Consider the following 18,230-nt stretch of genomic DNA (forward strand, 5'->3'; position numbering starts at 1 on the left):
GATAGACCCAATACCTTTATTTTATTTATTTTTATGTGGTGCCAGAGATTGAACCCAGTATCGCATGCATGCTAGGCAAACGCTCTACCACTGAGCCACAACCCCAGCCCTTATACTTATTTTTATAGATTTTTTTCTTTGTACAAAGAGGTAGAAACAGTTACAAACAGAAGGTTTGAATTTTGTCTTTTTTTTTTTAAAGGATCAACTTATACTTTCTAAAACACATTAACCTACTTTCTTTCCTCTTAATATACTATGGTCATATCCCCATATCAAGAACTAGAAGTCTTGGATTCTGGATGAACATGGTAGATTGCAATATACAAAAATAATTTTGTTTTGAAACCCCAATACAGCTGCAGATGAAGAGTGAGGGCCCATGTAGATAATAAAAATAGGTCATGAAAAAGAGCAACAAAATTTTGAGAGCTTGAAAATAGATGGACAAATTTAGCAGACATGATGAGAGAGCTTTAATCCTAAGACAACAGTAAAGAAAGCTGGAGAAAAAAAATCTGATTTACACAACAATCTTTTAACTTGGAGGCACTTTGTACCTCTGGAACTATGTTAAGAAGGGGTTAAAGTAAGAAAGACCGAGTTTAAAAATTCCTGAGAACACACAGTGTCTCAGATTTCCTCCTCTATAGCACACCTCTGGGAAGTTGTCCATCCTACCACAAACAGAAACCTAGAGATCCCTTGCCTTCCCCTCCCTTTCCTTCTCCTTCCACTGGGGATTGAACCTGGGGACACTCTAGCATAAAGCTACATCCTCAGCCCTTTTTATTTTACTTTAACACAGGGTCTCATTAAGTTGCCCATGCTGGCCTTGAACTTGCCATCCTTCAGGCAAGATATTTCTTTATAGTGGGGGTGGGGTTACCCTGTGCATTGTGGGATGTTTAACAGCATCCTTGCCCTCTACTCACTAGGTCAGGAACACCCAACCAGGCTGGGGGATGCTTGCTTAGCTGTGAGCGGAGGGTACAAAAGTGAAAAGGAGGACGTAGTGACTGAATGCTGAGTGCAAGACACTCAGGCACTTTTCCCTGAGTGTATCCAGAAATTGGCTACTAGATCTTTTCCTCCAGGCAGACTTGAAGCTTCTTCTCTGCAGGCCCTGGCTAGCCCAAGATGAAAGATCTAAAAATACTGACATTGGGGGGTTTTCCAACAACCAACCATCCTACCACCCTTCACTGACGTTGATGGTGGAGAAGCTCCACACTGTGCACTCAGAGTTTCCAGGCACTTTTTAGCTCTCACTATTAATCATGAACAGACACTCAAGGATTACCAGATGGAGAGGAAAAGACCAAAGCAAAGTAACAGGAAAAACTTGAGGGGCTGGGGCAAGTGGCTTGGTGGTAAAATGCTTGTCTAGCATGTGTGAGGCCCTGAGTTCAATCCCCAGCAACACACACACACACACACACACACACACACACACACACACACAGAGTTAAAAAATATTTAAATCTTTTAAAAAATCCTCAGTTATTGCAAGGTTATTAGCAATTTCACTCTCTTCTGTTGTGCACACCCACAGACTTTTATTTATACAGTGTCACCCCATTTCTCAAGATGCCTGTATTCTAGCAAGGCTACACATTCAGCTTCTGTGTTTTTAGTTTGTGTGATGAGTGGATTAAGAGAGGGATGCTGGAACCTCCTAAATCTTCCACAACTAATTGTGCAACAATAAAGAGGAGGAGGCAGTAGGGGAAGACATATGGTAAACCATGACAAAATTAAGCCAGAAAGTTCACAGCAAAATTCTTTTTAATAACATAATTGTTTAGAGAGCTAGGGACACCAGATGTGTTTCTGCTCAGCATCACCTGGTTCTAGAAGCTGGACCAAGGAACCTGCATACTAGCACCACTGAAAACTGACTGTTGCTTGAGCAGTGAGAGCTGACAGGGGCTCTCCGTTTCATAGCAAAGGGTCACGTGGGCAACGCATAGCTTACTGGGAACTGCCCTGGCTGCAAAACAGGACAGATGGGCACAAGCTCTTTAGTGGCTCCACTAACTATGGAAGAAAGTAGCAGGATGAGAAAAGGAAAGGTTCCAATAAGAACCGGAAATTGGGCAGAGGATTGTTTTGTCTTCTTTGGTAAGAAGAAACTGAGGGAAATTTTCTATAAATTGGGATATTCTGTTGCAGCCTGGAAGTTAAAGAATATGTTACATAAATAAGATGTCACAAACTGCACTGTGTATCAAAGGTCTAAGGGCAGGAACGGGAGTAGATGCTGATTATTTCTGATTATTTCAGAAACCCACTGTAAAGGAATAGTAGGATTTAGTTTTACCATCTGAATTGTTAATTAGATTGTGGGTCAGATAAGTATCCTAATTAAAATGTGGTGACCATTATTTGGGCCAACCTGAGTATATCCCTCAACTCATCTCACTTCATCTCCAGTGGCCCAGCCCAATCTATTCCACTTGCATTACTTTAGTGGGCCATAAAATACACCAGTATTTGGCTCATCATTGTATGCAAGGTTTCCCACAAGCCCACAGGTGAATTTTAAGTGTTTATTTTATATATCTCTTAAAAGGCCAATTTTCCCAAGCAGCCACCTCACCTCCACAGTGATTCAGTACTGTGACCTCATCATACCCACACTAAATACCAGGAAGACAAACATAGTTCAAATCAGGAGAAAGGCTGGCTGTTGTGGACCTACTTCAGAGGCCTCAGTACTGTTCTGTTACTTAACATTGTCATCCTTGATTCTTATATGATTTGAGGTAGGAGTTAATAATGATTAGAAACAAAGAACAGAGGGGCATGGGAGAAGGGAAAAATTAAAGCGAATCCCTGAACAACAATGACAAAATATTTCTGCAATGCACTTTGATGGAGAAAAAGTAATCTTATCCAAACCCCAGCCAGGGCTGTGGAATTGCATTTCTGCCTGTCAGGGAGGTGTAGGTGATGTGACATAGGTTCATCTGATGCTGTTTACCAACTTGGCTGAGTTTGGTGAGACAGAACACACTCATATGCAATAAATCACATGAAACAGTTTATTATAAGCAGGTAGCAAGGGACAATAGAAGCCTAAGATTCATTAAGAGTAGGTCCACTAAGGCTCAGGAGAGCTTCCAGGGGGAATGAAGTCTCCAATACATATTCTACTTGCACCACAGCTGAGTAACTCCAGAAAATAGCCTTCTGTGGGGTTTATATCCTAGGGATAAAATGACACACTGAGCAGAAACACTAGAGACACATCACTACAAGGGGGGCTGGAACAGAACCCAGGTTGCTCTAGCCAGTACTCCATCTCAGGATGTTGTGCTCCCATCACAGCCTACAGTTATTCTTGAAAACTGTGAGCAAGAAAATGAAGAGAACTGGGTGGATACAAAGTTAGCAGGAGAACTCTCCTGCAGGTATCACAGATCTGAGGAGGTAATTGAACCGGGTCACAAAACCCTGCTGCTCTTGCCTGAAGCATTTCTCTCCAACTCATGGTAATATGATGAAACAATGTATCACAAACATTATCAGAAATGTCTCCAGAGCTTTGATAACACTAGGAGATTAGAGTTAACAATACTTTTCGATTGTCTGTTTTTAATTAATCTTATTTACAGATGGGGAAATTAGTAATGGAAAGGTATAGGCACTGGGCAAATGACAATGTTTACTGTAGTGACAACCTAGTCCCATAGACTTACATATAAAGGGACAGAAAGAAGATGTTTGCTGAATCTGGGACTCCCCAGGACAGACCTACCCTTTGCATCTTGATTTTCTTAGTGTAGCTGGCTCACGTTTGGAAATTCTTTCAGTTTAGGAGTTTAAAAATTGTCATAGGAGAATCAAAGGTTTCAAAATGGTTACAAGATCAGTGGATCATATTACAGTATATTAGAAACAGTGAGACTCTCATTACATGTTGTTGGCTAATATATTAGTTATGTAACCAGCCACCCAAAACTTGATAGCTTAAAGGAACTACCATTTAATATACTCACAATTCTGTGGACAGATGGCACATGCCAGAGGCTTGGGAAACTGAGGTAGGAGGATAGAGAGTCAAAGCCAGCCTCAGCAACTTATTGAGAACATAAGCAACTCAGTGAGACCCTGTCTCTAAATAAAATATGAAAAAGGGCTGGGGATATGGTTCAGTGGTTAAGTGCCCCTGAGTTCAATCCTCGGTACCAAAAAAAAAAAAAAAAAAAAAAAAAAAAATCTGTTTGGACTGGTCTGGGTTGGGTGATTCTTCTGCTAATGGTTGTACCCAAGGTTGCCATGTAGCTGCTGCCATCTGTTGGTTCCACTTAGAGCTGATTGGTCCAGGGACCTCTGTTGAGATAGCATCTGCTTGCTTGACATGGTCTTATCCTAGGAGGTGATATTTGGGGTATTTATGGATTAAGGGCTGGGAACTGGGGATGGAGATGATTTAGCTACATTTCTAGCTGAACTTCTTCATAGGGCATAAACACATTCCAAGAAGGCAAGGGGAAGGGGTGTTGGGGAAGTTGTGTTGTTTAGTATGTTGAATATCTTTAAAAATTCCCTAGAACTTAAATTACACTAATTAAGAAGTACTCCAGAATATTAAAAGTAGTTATGTTGAAATGATAAATATGTAATTGCTTTTCCTTTGCTATTTTTGCTAATATTTGGCTCTGTGTTTAAGTTATTTCTAAAATATAAAATAACTGCCTTTAAAAAATAAGCCAAGGGGCTGTAATTGTGGCTCAGCGGTAGAGCGCTCATCTAGCAGGTGCGAGGCCCTGGGTTTGATCCTCAGCACCATATAAAAATAAACAAATAAAATAAAGGCATGCTGTCCATCTACAACTACAAAATGAATGAGGGGAAGGGGAGCCCAAGATTCAGTCCATAACAAGCAAAATCAAGCCTCTTCTTCCAGAGAATCAAAGGGAGGTGAGTTGGGAATAACAATCTCTGCCCTGGGACCAGACCTTGTTTCTGAGTTAGAAATGTAGCTAGACTCCATCCCCAGTTCCCAGTCCTTAATCCATAAATACTCCAAATGTCACCTACTTTATTGAGCATCTTGAACTTTTAATATATAGGAAATATTGAGCTTCTTTTCAACCTTTCATTATTAAGCAAAACCTACTAATACCCTGAACTCCATCTGCCCTGAACTTTTCTGTCATCTCATTGTCCTTACTTTCATCTACAGTGCTGAGTACTTTTTTGTTTATTTTTTTCAATGATAGCCTCAGAGTACAGCAGGAATGTCTGAAGGCATTTTCATTAGAATCAGTTGCAATTTGAACCTTGGTCCAAAACATGATCTGGAAACAGGGCATGCTTAGACAATGACACCATCTATTTTTGCAGACCTAAAAGGCATATATTTTGAACTGAAGTACTTTTCTGCACAATTCTCCTAACTTTATGTTGAAAAACAAAAGCCAAGTCTCATGACATATGTTTTTTAGAATGTTCAAACATAAAATAAGAAATTAAATCCAGTTGGAGAAAGATTCCTTTGGGGAGAGTAATCTAGTTGATTCTGCAGCAAGTCTCAGCTCAGCTATAAATTCAAAAGCTAGGCCATGAGTAAGTGAAATAAACTAAGAAATGGAGTTGAATTACCTCTGCAGAACATCTGGTCAAACTTGCAAGATGTGGGAACATTCAACAGAGTTTCTCAGAGAGTGGAATTCATATAGTCTCTGTGGCTTCTGCTGTTCTTTTCCCATGATGCCACCTTTCTTACACACAATCCATCAGATATGTCCACACCCTTTTCATAGGAATCTGATCTCATTTGCAAGTTAACTTCAGGGAAAAAAAATCTATATTCAAACCTATATTTTATAGGTTTGAAACATACAATGTTATTAAGAATACCTTTCCAAATTGAATGGATTTTAGCCTTAGAATGGATTTTAAAGCCAAGCCCCATCTCTATGACATTTTATAAGTTGCTCATTTTGCTGTGACAGGTATCACAAAGGAAATTATGATGAAGTTTCTCATCCAAATCAGTGGATTTTAAGATGACAACAAAATCACTGCCACTTGTGGCAGACATTTTGCTATTCTATCTTATTTAGAAATAGAATTACACCACTAACTTGGCTCATCACATGGGTGAAAGAATCTGCAAGAGGCTTGATTTTGCTTGTTATGGACTGAATCTTGGGCTCCCCTTCCCCTCATTCATATGTTGAACTTTTTGTCAAACTTACAAGATGTGGGGACCTTCATCTTGGGTGGGATTTGTGTTGTCTTTGTGGCTTCTGCTCTTCTTCCTCTCCTGGCCTCCAAACATCTATCTCACCTACTTGTCCCTTTCCGCAACCTGGCTATTCTACCTTTCTTACACACACCCATGTGACAATATGAGGAGGTGGAGACATTGGGAGGTAAACAGTTTAGAAGAGATCATGAGTGGAGCTTCCATTATGGGATTTTGTCCTTATGGGAAGAGACTAGGGTATGTATGATCTCACTGCCATGTGAGAATATGGCAAGGTGGCAGACATCTGCAAACAAGAAAGAGAAGCCTCACCAGACACCAAATGTGCAGGCACACGATCCTGATATTGACCTTGATTTTGGATTTCCCAACCTCAAAATCTGAGAAACACTTGATGTTTAAGCTGCCCATATTTTATTGTGGCAGCCCAAACTGACTAAGACATTGTTCTTCTGTAGGGTAGTTTGAATAACCAGTACTTACTTTGGCTATGTGTTCAGATTACTGACTTGGCAATAGAGATGTTATCAGCAAAATGCCGTTACCTGCATATTTTGGATATCTCTGGTTGTATCCGACTTACTGACCAAATCCTTGAGGACCTTAAGGTAGGCTGCAAACAACTCCGGATCCTTAAGATGCAATACTGCAGACACATTTCCATGTAAGTATGCTGCTGAGCCCAAAGAGCTTTGAGAATGACTTTCTGAGAAATAGAACATATGGCTATGACATTTGTAATACACAATGGCTTTCAGTGTTAAGAAATTTCATTTGTTTATTTTTTGCCTACTTAAATCTAACATTTTGAGTAGAAGCGTGGAAGTTCTCTTCTAAACTGGTCTTTGTGGTGTCATATCCCTTTCCCAGTGGCCCTTCTACTTTAAGCACCTTCCTTTCCTTGACCAAGCAGGTGTCCCAAGCTTAACTCTGCCTCTGTAGCTTATCTCTAGCTCTTCCTCTACTGCTCCTTTCTCAAAGTACAATCCATTTAGTTAATTTGCCCTAGGGCTAGGAAAATAATCGGATTAAACAAGCTCACAATAAATCTTTTTTCCTCTATTACTCAGGGTGAAAATATGTAAGTATTTTAATTGACCTAATGAAATAGTTTGTGAAATGTGCAGAATGAGAATCCTGACATTCCCTAAAAAGGTCAGGTTCTTTTCTGCAACCTGGAAAAATTAATATTAAGAATTAACATTATCAAAGTCTAAAGGACAGAATGTGGTCCAAGCATTTATTTTTAAAAAAACTTTTTTAATTCTAATTTGATATGTATGACAGTAGAATGCATCACAATTTTTATTACACACATAGAACACAATTTTTCATATCTCTGGTAGTACACAAAGTAGAGTCACACCATTCATGTCTTCATCCATGTACTTAGGGTAATGATACCCATTTCATTTCACCATCTTTCCTACCCACATACCCCCTCCCTTCCCCTGCCTCCCCTTTGTGCTATCTAGAGTTCGTCTGATCCTGCCATGCATCCACCAACTCCATTATGAATCAGCATCCTTATATCAGAGAAAACATTCAGCATTTGTATTTTGGGGATTAGCTAACTTCACTTAGCATTATATTTTCCAATTCCATCCATTTACCTGAAAATGTCATGATTTTATTCTGTTTTAATGCTGAATAGTATTCTATTGTGTGAATATACCACATTTTCTTTATCCATTCATCTACTGAAGGGCATCTAAGTTGCTCCCACAGTTTATTTATTGTGAATTGTGCTGCCGTAAACATTGATGTGGCTGTGTCCCTGTAGCATGCTGGTTTTAAGTCCTTTGGGTATAGACCAAGAAGTGGGATAGCTGGTCAAATGGTGGTTCCATTTCCAGTTTCCCAAAGATTCTCCATGCTGCTTTCCAGATTAGTTGCACCAATTTGCAGTCCCACCAGCAGTGTAAGAGTGTGCCCTTTGCCCCACATCCTCGCCAACATTTGTTGTTGTTTATATTCTTAATAGCTGCCATTCTGACTGGAATGAGATAAAATCTTAGAGTAGTTTTGATTTGCATTTCTCTAATTTCTAGAGATGTTGAACATTTTTAAAAATATTTGTTGATTGTATATCATCTTCTGAAAAGTGTCTGTTCAACTCCTTGGCCAATTTATTGATTGGGTTATTTGTGGGTTTTTGTTTTTTTTGATGTTAAGATTTTTTGAGTTCTTTATATATCCTAGAGATTAGTGCTGTATCTGATGTGTGTGTGGTAAAAATTTGCTCCCAAAATGTAGGCTCTTTACTCACCTCACTGATTGTTTCTTTTGCTGAGAAGCTTTTAATTTTGAATCCATCCCATTTATTGATTCTTAATTTTAATTCTTGTGCTATTGGAGTCTAAGGAAGTCAGGGCCTAATCCAACATGATGGAGATTTGGGCCTACTTTTTCTTTTATTAGGTGCAGGGTGTCTGGTTTAATTCTTAGGTCCTTGATCCACTTTGAATTTTGTGCATGGTGAGAGAGAGGGGTTTAATTTCATTTTATTACATATGGATTTCCAGTTTTTCCAGCACCATTTGTTGAAAAGGCTATCTTTTCTCCAATGTATGTTTTTGGTGACTTTGTTTAATATAAGATAACTGTAGTTATGTGGATTGTTTCTGTGTCCTCTATGCTGTACCTTTGGTCTACCAATCTTATTTTGGTGCCAATACCATGCCATTTTTTATACTATTGCTCTGTAGTATAGTTTAAGGTCTGGTATAGTGATGCCACCTGCTTTACTCTTCTTGCTAAGAATTGCTTTAGCTATTCTGGGTCTCTTATTTTTCCAGATGTATTTCATGACTTATTTTTCTATTTCTATGACATTGGGATTTTGACTGGAATTGCATTAAATCTGTATATTGCTTTTGGTAGTATGGTCATTTTGACAATATTAATTCTGCCTATCCAAGAACAAGGTAGATCTTTCCATCTTCTAAGGAAATAATTTAATTAATTTAATTTCTTTCTTTAGCATTCTGTAGTTTTCATTATAGAGGTTTTTCACCTCTTTCGTTAAGTTGATTCCCATGTATTTTTTTTTTGAGGCTATTGTAAATTGGGTAATTTTCCTCATTATTCTATCAGATCATAATGGAATGAAACTAGAAAACAACAATAAAATAAAAATAAAAGCTACTCCAACACCTGGAGAGTAAATAATATGCTACTGAATGAACAATGAGTTGCAAAAGGCATCAAGGAGGAGGTTAAAAAATTAAATGAGAACACTGATACAACATATCAAAATCTCTGGGACACTATTAAGGCAGTACTAAGAGGAAAGTTCATTGCATGGTGTTCATTCCTTAAAAGAAGAAAAAGTCAACAAATAAATGACCTAACATTACATCTCAAAGCCCTAGAAAAAGAAGAACAAACCAACACAAAAATTAGTAGAAGACAGGAAATAATTAAAATAAGAGCTAAAACCAATGAAATTGAAACAAAAGAAACAACTGAAAAAGTTGACAAAACAAAAAGTTGGTTCTTTGGAAAAAAATAAATAAAACTGACAAACCCTTAGCCATGCTAATGAAGAGAAGGAGAGAGAAAACTCAAATTACTAACATACGTGATAAAAAAGAAAACATCACAACAGACACTATAGAAATATAAAAGATAATCCAAAATTATTCAAAAAACTTGTACTTCAATAAAATAGAAAATATTGAAGACATCAAAAAATTTCTAGAGTCATATAATTTGCACAAATTGAATCAGGATGATATACACAATTTACACAGATCAATTTCAAGTAATAAAATAGAAGATACCATCAGAAGCCTACCAACCAAGAAAGACCAGGATCAGATGGATACACAGCTGAGTTCTATAAGATCTTTAATGAAGAAATAATACCAATACTCCTCAAATTATTTTGTGAAATAGAAAAAAAGGGAGCACTTCCAAACTCATTTTAGGAGACTATTCCTGATTCCAAAACCAGGAAAAGACGCATCAAAGAAAGAAAACTTCAAATCAATATCTCTAATGAACATAGATGCAAAAATTCTCAATAAAATTCTGGCAAATTGATACAAAAACATACCAAAAAGATCATGCACCACGATCAAGTGGGATTCATCCCAGGGATACAAGGTTAGTTCAGCATATGGAAATCAATAAATGTAATTCATCACATCAATAGACTTAAAGATAAGAATCATATGATCATCTCAATAGATGCAGAAAAAAGCATTTGACAAAATACAGTACCCCTTCATGTTCAAAACACTAGAAAAACTAGGGATAACAGGAACATAACTCAACATCATAAAAGCTGTCTATGCTAAACTCCAGGCCAACTTCATTCTAAATGGAGAAAAATTGAAAGCATTCCCTCTAAAACTGGAACAAGACAGGGATGCCTCTTTCACTACTACTATTTAACATAGGTCTTAAAACACTGGCCAGAGCAATTAGACAGACGAAAGAAATGAAAGGGATACAGATAGGAAAATAAGAACTCAAATTATAGCACTACTTGCCAAGGATATGATTCTATACCTAGAAGACCAAAAAATTCCACCAGAAAACTTCTAGAATAAATGAATTCAGCAAAGTAGCAGGATATAAAATCAATACCCATAAGTCAAAGGCATTTCTGTATATCAGTGACAAATCCCCTGAAAGGGAAATGAGGAAAACTACCCCAAGCATGTAGATTTCATAAATAAACTTTCTTAATTAAGTAGCCATGGAATAAGCTGAACCATGGCCCTTGTCACTTGAGGGTGAAATGGTTTCCGGTCCAAGGGTGTGCGGAAAGGGAAGAGAAGGGAAATGAAGGAGGGAGGGAGGGAGGGAGGAAGGAAAATTATTTGTAAAGCAGGCATGCCCTGAGTCCAGGTCTGTAAGAAGAGGGCAGTTAATTGGAGCTGGGTCAAAGAGAAAGGAGCAACTCCTTGAAAATTTTTGAAGCAGGGTAGAGACTCAATCTACTCTGATAAGTCTGGAGATAACTTTGATATAAATGTCAGTAAAATCATTTAAGGAAGACGCCATGAAATAAGGTCTTTGGAGTCCCTGCTGAACTTTTAAACAGCTAACTCTGGGCAAGATGACAGTGTTAATGGATAATGTACTACTCAAAGGAGTTTAGCATCTCATCGCTTAATCAATAGTGATTTTGCCAATCACTATTTTTGGAGATAATATTATCGAACTTTTAATAAGAGGAATTTTAGGTAGAATGAAGACTTTCTGGCAAGGAACTCTTTAAACTTAATCGTGGTATGGATATTAACAAGTGATTAATATGGTGTCTGGCCAAGAACACCCAAGATATCCAGTAATAGCCCAATTGTACCATTAATTACTCAGTTCTATTGCAGGGTTCCTAGATTAGTGTGTGTGTGTGTGTGTGTGTGTGTGTGTGTGTATGCATGTGCACACACACAAAGAAACGTAAGCAAGGCAGAATTTATATTTACTTGGGCCTTGTTCCCAAATCTCAATGCAAAATTCTAATTATAGCTAGATCTCTAGAAAATCTCTTTATCTAAGTCAGGACAGCAACAAGTCCTAATTTGTCTTCTGCTACAATGCCTGCCTGTCTCTATCAACAAGAAGCAGGTAGAGACTTGGCCCTAATGCCTAGAAGAAGGCAGGCTTGTTCTGTGCATTTCTTTGTCTAAAGAGGTCAGACTACCACTTTTTAGTCTTCTTAGAAGCTCTGTCCTGGCTCAGTTCCAGCAGGAAAAAGGCCTAGAGCGCTTTGATTACATCTTTGTCTAGCAATGGAAGACAGTCCTCACTGCAGAGTGACTGGAAGAGTTCCAGTGTTTGAAATTGAAAGGCTCGAAGAACATCTGTCTTTATGTCCAATATCTAAAAGAGGGTACTGTTTGTCAGTCGGGGGGCTCCTGAAATACTTGGCCTCAAAACTTCAACTACAGAAATGGTAAGGCCTGACTGCTTGCAGCTGTTTGGGGCAATCTCTAGGGGCTGCAGAGCAGCTTCCTTTTCCACTTAGATCCTTAAGTGGAACTGGAAATGCACAGTGTCTGTGGACTATTTTAGTCAGCTTTTTCATAGCATGTCCAAAATATCTGACAAGAACAACTTAAAGGAGAGAAAGCTTATTTTGGCCCATGGTCTCAGAAGTTTTAGTCCAAAGTCAGTTGACTCCATTGCCCAAGGTAAGGGGAACATCATGGGGGAAGGGTTCAGCAGAGGAAAGCTGCTTAGCTCATGGTGAGGTCAGGTAACAGAAAGAGAAAAGGGAACCAGGGAAGGGGCCACGGATAAAACCAACCCTTCCAGGGTATGACCCTCGTGACCCACCTCCTCCAGCCACACCCCATTTGCCTACAGTTACTTCCCAGTCAGTCCATGCAAACTAAAATGGACTGATTAGGTTATTGCTCTCAAAATCTAGTCATTTTACCTCTGAATACTCCCACATTAACAGGAGCTTTTGGGGGATACCTCACATCCAAACCATAATATGGACCCTTCAAAACAAGAGACAAAATCTCTAGTCCCTTATTTGTTGTTTGCTCTTGCCAGGGCCAGTGTTGTTCCCTCAACTAAGGTGTTTTGTTTTGTATGGGTGAAATGGAACCTTTGGCTTCTAGGAAAGAGGAAATTTTTCTTATTTGGGAAGAGGCTCAATAATTGAATCCATTTTTTAACATGAAAATATGTTTGCAGTCCTTAAAATGCAATCACAGCTTCCAGAAGAAATGGCTTTATCAACAAATTTCCCCATACTCACTATAATCTGGAAACACTACACTAACTTTGCAAAACAAGAAGCTTGGCTCATCCCAGTGTTTTTAAACCAGAAGAGGAGCAAACTTTTGTTGGTCAATGAGCAAACTAGCTAGCTATAGTTCTTTTGCAAGAGAGCACCCACCATAAGATATAACTGTCATTCTACAAACCCCAGGGTCTGAAAAGGCTCCCCCACTATTGGATTACTATTTTTATACCACAGATACCAACAAATTAACCCTGGCTTAAAGCTGACTGAGGAACTATATGACCTGATATTTTATAAACATTGTCAAAGCTGGGCGTGGTAGAGCATGCGTGTAATCCCAGCGGAGGCCGAGGCAGGAGGATTGTGAGTTCAAAGCCAGCCTCAGCAAAACTGAAGCACTAAGCCACTAAGTAAGATCCTGTCTCTAAATAAAATACAAAAATAGGGCTGGGGGTGTGGCTCAGTGGTGACGTGCTCCTGAGTTTAATCCCTGGTACCCCCCAAAATAAACATCATCAAACTTAGCAATAATTGTACTTATCCTCACACCAGCTATCTAGAACCCTCAAAAACTGTTGCTCTTATGAAACTAAAAGTAACATATAATTTAGTCAACTACCTGGAGATCCTTTACTCTCTAAAACAAACATTTCCTTTTCTTATAGCCAAGGCCTCTGTTGTCTCTAACTATAGTACTCTGGTACTACAATCAGTGTCAGTGGTGTTGAATCAAATGAACAACTGTGAACTACTGTATGTGTGTCCAGAGCTGATCCAAAGGACAAGGGTCAGGAGGGAATTGGAAATAGGGACCTAAGAATGCCTCTTCTAGACCAGCAAACCAGCAGAAGTCAAGAGAGTTAAAAGGACTTTCACACTCAGTGTCAGCTGCTGAAATCTCTTCCTTTGGCTGTTAATGCTAGGTTTCACAGAGAGACAAAGAAATTATGGCCTTAAATAATTTACTATTTTTTTAAACCAAAGAAAAATAACAAAGTTCAAAATTATAAACAATGCCATGAGGTTCTATATTAGAAAGAAATTAATTATATGATTAACTTCCTAAAGAAGTTCAGAGAAGGAACGCATTGGGTCGAATCTTTATACAAGAGGCTAGATTGGCTTGGAGTTTGATGGATAAAGTTTAGACAGGTAGAGATGGGATGAAGGTTAACAACGAAGTTCTGCTGCTTGGGATAGTATCTCCCCCCTTTGAAACTGGTGATGCCAATGTATTATGCCTCAATTTACTCCAACACTTGGTATTTTGTTTTGGTAAGTCTTTGGAGGGAAATCTTGCAGAAGATATATGAAGAGGTACAGTAATCTCAATTCCATAGAATTGAAAAAAAAGAAATATCAGAAGAATATGGGGAAAGCAAAAGATACAAGCTTATTCTTTTTATATAATAATGTTTTACTTAGAGGACATACAAAGGTTTATATAAGATGTTTAAAATAGAATAGCTCCTTTAAAAAGATTTTTTAAATTAACAGTATAAAACCTTATTTTTGACCATAATTTACCATTTTCATACTTTAAGAATAAATATTAAGAAACGACACTTGTTTGCCAAGTTTTAGCACAAGAAGATGGTAGTTTTGAACTAGAAATTAGTATATAACAATTACTTTTACTCAAATTATTCTTTAAATTTATATAAATCGTGTGTGAGTGCAAGAATGTTAGCCAAAAAGCAATGTGGTAAGAGGCAGAATTAGCAATGCTTTGGTTGTCTCCTTGTTGAGTTTGGTTATGATTAACAGCATTTTAAACTAACATATCTCTGCTTTTTCCATTTTCATTGCCCTATCTGAACTCATATGGACATTTAGTACAAATTTAACTCCAAGGTGTGGTAACACCAGCTCCATATCAATGACTCAGTTACTTTTGCAATTAATAATTCAATGTAACAGACTGCAATAGTAGTGGGGAAAGTAGGCCCTTAATGGGTGAACATCATAGTTACTCATTTCTAATCCAATACAAGTGGACAATTATTCATTGCCTTTTTAGTACTGGCCTTGTAATTTGAACCAATTTCCTAGGAAAGTCCTCTGTCCTCAAAATGGCTTTGATATACCTTTGTTTCTGATGCTTTCCTCCTCCATCCCTCCCTTCCTTCCTTCCTTCCCCAAGAAAGACAGTTATTTTTAATTATTTGGCTGTGGACTCTTTTGAGTCACAGCCCTTCTTCTCAGGGAAATATGTATTTGAAACAAAACTACGTGGACTTTCAGAGACCCTCATGGACCTCCCTGAAGTTAGTTCATTCAGGTATCCAACAAGGATCTGTGAACTCTGGGTTAAGAGCTTCTGCTCTGGTGCCTGGTCTGCCTTCACAGGTTGGCTGGTTAGGTTACTCCCTTATTAGAAACCCTGGATATACCAGGAGAGGGCTTGTTCAACAGTTCTCTAAATAGAGTGACCTTAGTGTTCCCATTCCATGGCCGTGCGGTCTTCTTACCCACTCACTGTGTACTCTGAACAGGCTGAACCAGACCTGCTTAGGCTCTGGGATCCTGGTTATCAGCCCAGTTATCCAGAAAGGCAAGAGAGCTCTGAAGTGAATTCAACTTGTGACAAAGTTCTCTTAATTCCAAATGTGGTCTAGTTGAAAATGGTATACTAGGAATTAACTTGCTAACACTAATCATTGTTATTCCAGGGAGGCAGCTCACAAAATGTCATCTGTAGTCCAGCATCAGGAATACAGCTGCAGTGATCCTCCAAGTTGGTTTGGCTATGACGGTGGTGGCAATCCTCTTAATGTTCAATATACAAAACCATTTAAAGGTGTCCCAGAGGTGACAGTGAAAGACTCAGAGTACAGTAGTACTGAAGAGGAAGTATGACCTTCAGCCTCAAGCAGGAAAAACCAAAAAAAAAACAAAACCCCAAAATTTAGAACCTAGCAACCTTTCTTCACTTGATGAAAGTATCTTTTCTAGCTGGATCTCAGTAACAATGTAAACAAGCAGCAAGTCATCTTCTGATTCTTATCCCACCTACAAATGTTTCTAAATATATTGGTTTTTCTGTCTAAATAATCATGATCCCTAAATTTAATTTAATCAAACCAATAATTTTGACATTATCAAGTTTAAGGTTCTATTATAGGAAACAACCCTGAGAGATGTAAATTTTTTGAAAAGAATTTTTAAATTTGTCTCTAGATAAGCAAGGATGGCCATATAAGTCAAAATAAAAATTTGAGCCAGGACAATGACTTTAAGGATCTGTGAAGCTTTATTATAAAAGATAGACATCCATTTTCAAAGGAAAAGGGGCTCTTTTTTGTGTGATTTCCAGGTATTTTACAACAAAACAGAACTAAATACAAATTAGCTCTGGATTCATTTAAACACTTTAATAGGGGAAATTAAATAGAAGCAAAAATTGTCTATGAACAGAAAAGTTATAATTCCTATAATGTCTCAGAAACATCTTTTTAATCAAGTTTGCACTATGGAGGAATTTTAAAACCAAACTGTGTCAAAAAAGATGTTCCCTCAATTTTTGCTAGGAGGTATGGGCTGTTAATTGCATACACTGATATTGACAGAGTCCAGGAGAAAGCACAGCTCTGTTCTGACTGCTACATACAGGCTGCATCAGTGATATTAGACAGTTTTTTTTTAAACTTTCCTATTTCCTCAATAATTTCCCTCTTAAATGGGGTTATTCCCTGTCTTCTTGTTTACCTTAAGTTTGAAATGAATATAAAAACTTAAAGATATGAAAGTTATTTTGGAAAGTTTTAAAAGGGATGTACAAGCATTATTATAGGGTACTCTGTGTTAGCTAATATTATGGTTTCGATATTAGGTGTTCCCAAAAAACTCATGTGTGAGACAATGCAGGAAGGCTTAGAGGTAAAATGATTGGGTTAAGAACATCTTAACCTAATCAGTGTGTTCATCCTCTGATAGGAATTAAGTGGGTGGTAACTGTAGGCAGGTAGGGTATGGCTGGAGGAGGTAGGTCATTTAGGGCATACCTCTGGGGTCAACATTTGTCCTTGTTTAGCGAAGCTCTTTCTCTCCCTGCTTCCTGTGGTGATGTCTTGAGTTGCTTCCCTCTACCACATTCTTCTGCTGTGATGTTCTGTTTCACTTAAGCCCTGAGAAATGGAGCCAGTGGTCTATGGACTGAGATCTCTGAAATTGTGAACCCCCAAATAAACTTTTCCCCCCTCTAAAACTGTTCTTCTTAGGTCCTTTGGTCACAGCTGAGAAAAAGCTGACTAAAATAGCTAATCTCCCCCCGCCCTTTTTTTGGTACCAGGGATTGAACTCAGGCGCACTCAAACACTGAGCCACATTCCCAGCTCTATTTTGTATTTTATTTTAGAGACAGGATCTCACTGAGTTTCTTAGGGCCTCTCTAAGTTGCTGAGGCTGGCTTTGAACTTGGGATCCTCCTGCCTCAGCCCCCTTAGCCCCTGTGCTACCACACCCGGCTTCTCCCTCATTTTTGAAAGGGCTTTTCTTTCTACCTGATTTTTAAAAAATTCCTTTTTCCTTTGGTGCCGCAGTCCAGCTGCAGCAAAATAACTGGGGGGTGACGAACAACTTGTGTACATTGATACAGCAGGAATGGGAGCCGTTTATTATAGGACAACAGAGGTATTTATACATTTTACACAGCTTATCTTAATTAGCATAAACTCGATACAGCAGTCAACCAATAAGGACTCTCCACACTTAACCGCTCGCTGGCATTACTTCACAAACCACTCCCTCTGGCAAAATGTTTACATTTTGTTTACAGACTCTAACATTTGCCAGGCGCCATCCTGACTTGTTTACAGACTCTAACACTTTGGTACTCAGGATTTAACCCAGGGGTGCTACATCCCTAGTCCTTAATTTTTAAATTTGAGACAGGGTCTCACTAAGTTACTGAGGCTGGCCTTGAACTTTTGATGCTCCTGCCTAAGCCTCCTGAGGGCTGGGATTATGGGTGTGTGTCACCTCTACTTGGCTTTTTAAAATAAGTAGTGGAAAGGTTCCTGGGAGTGGACAGCAAAGGAATCAAATAAGTAGAAAATCTTAAGACCTGAGCCAAGATGATTATGGTAGGAGTGAAATTTTAAACTAAATTTGGAAATTTTTGGCAGTTGCATAAAAATTAGCTTCAGAAGTCTAACCCCTAGATGTCTCATGCACACAACTGTAGAAGAGTCAGTTGGTTTCCAAAGGAGTACCTGCATGGGTAAGACCAGGCCAAGGAAAAATATATCCTGTTATGTTTTCTAGAAACCCAGCAGGTTACTTTATAGG

At 38.5% G+C, this 18,230-nt stretch overlaps 2 protein-coding genes across 2 annotated transcripts in view; one reads left to right on the plus strand and one right to left on the minus strand.

The window, feature by feature from the left end:
- Fbxl13 (F-box and leucine rich repeat protein 13) overlaps positions 1 to 15,800 on the plus strand; it is a 205,898-nt gene extending 190,098 nt beyond the window's left edge. The window contains exons 20-21 of the mRNA XM_027926292.2: positions 6,724 to 6,887; positions 15,614 to 15,800. Of these exons, the coding sequence (XP_027782093.1) occupies positions 6,724 to 6,887; positions 15,614 to 15,800 (351 nt within the window). The remainder of the gene's footprint in view (positions 1 to 6,723; positions 6,888 to 15,613) is intronic.
- A 371-nt stretch (positions 15,801 to 16,171) lies between these two features.
- Positions 16,172 to 18,230, minus strand: part of Fam185a (family with sequence similarity 185 member A) — a 54,898-nt gene continuing 52,839 nt past the window's right edge. The window contains exon 9 of the mRNA XM_071613417.1: positions 16,172 to 17,068. Coding sequence (XP_071469518.1) covers positions 17,027 to 17,068 — 42 coding nt within the window. The 3' untranslated portion in view covers positions 16,172 to 17,026. The remainder of the gene's footprint in view (positions 17,069 to 18,230) is intronic.

Source organism: Marmota flaviventris, chromosome 1, assembly GCF_047511675.1.
Source record: "Marmota flaviventris isolate mMarFla1 chromosome 1, mMarFla1.hap1, whole genome shotgun sequence".
Lineage (NCBI taxonomy): Eukaryota > Metazoa > Chordata > Mammalia > Rodentia > Sciuridae > Marmota > Marmota flaviventris.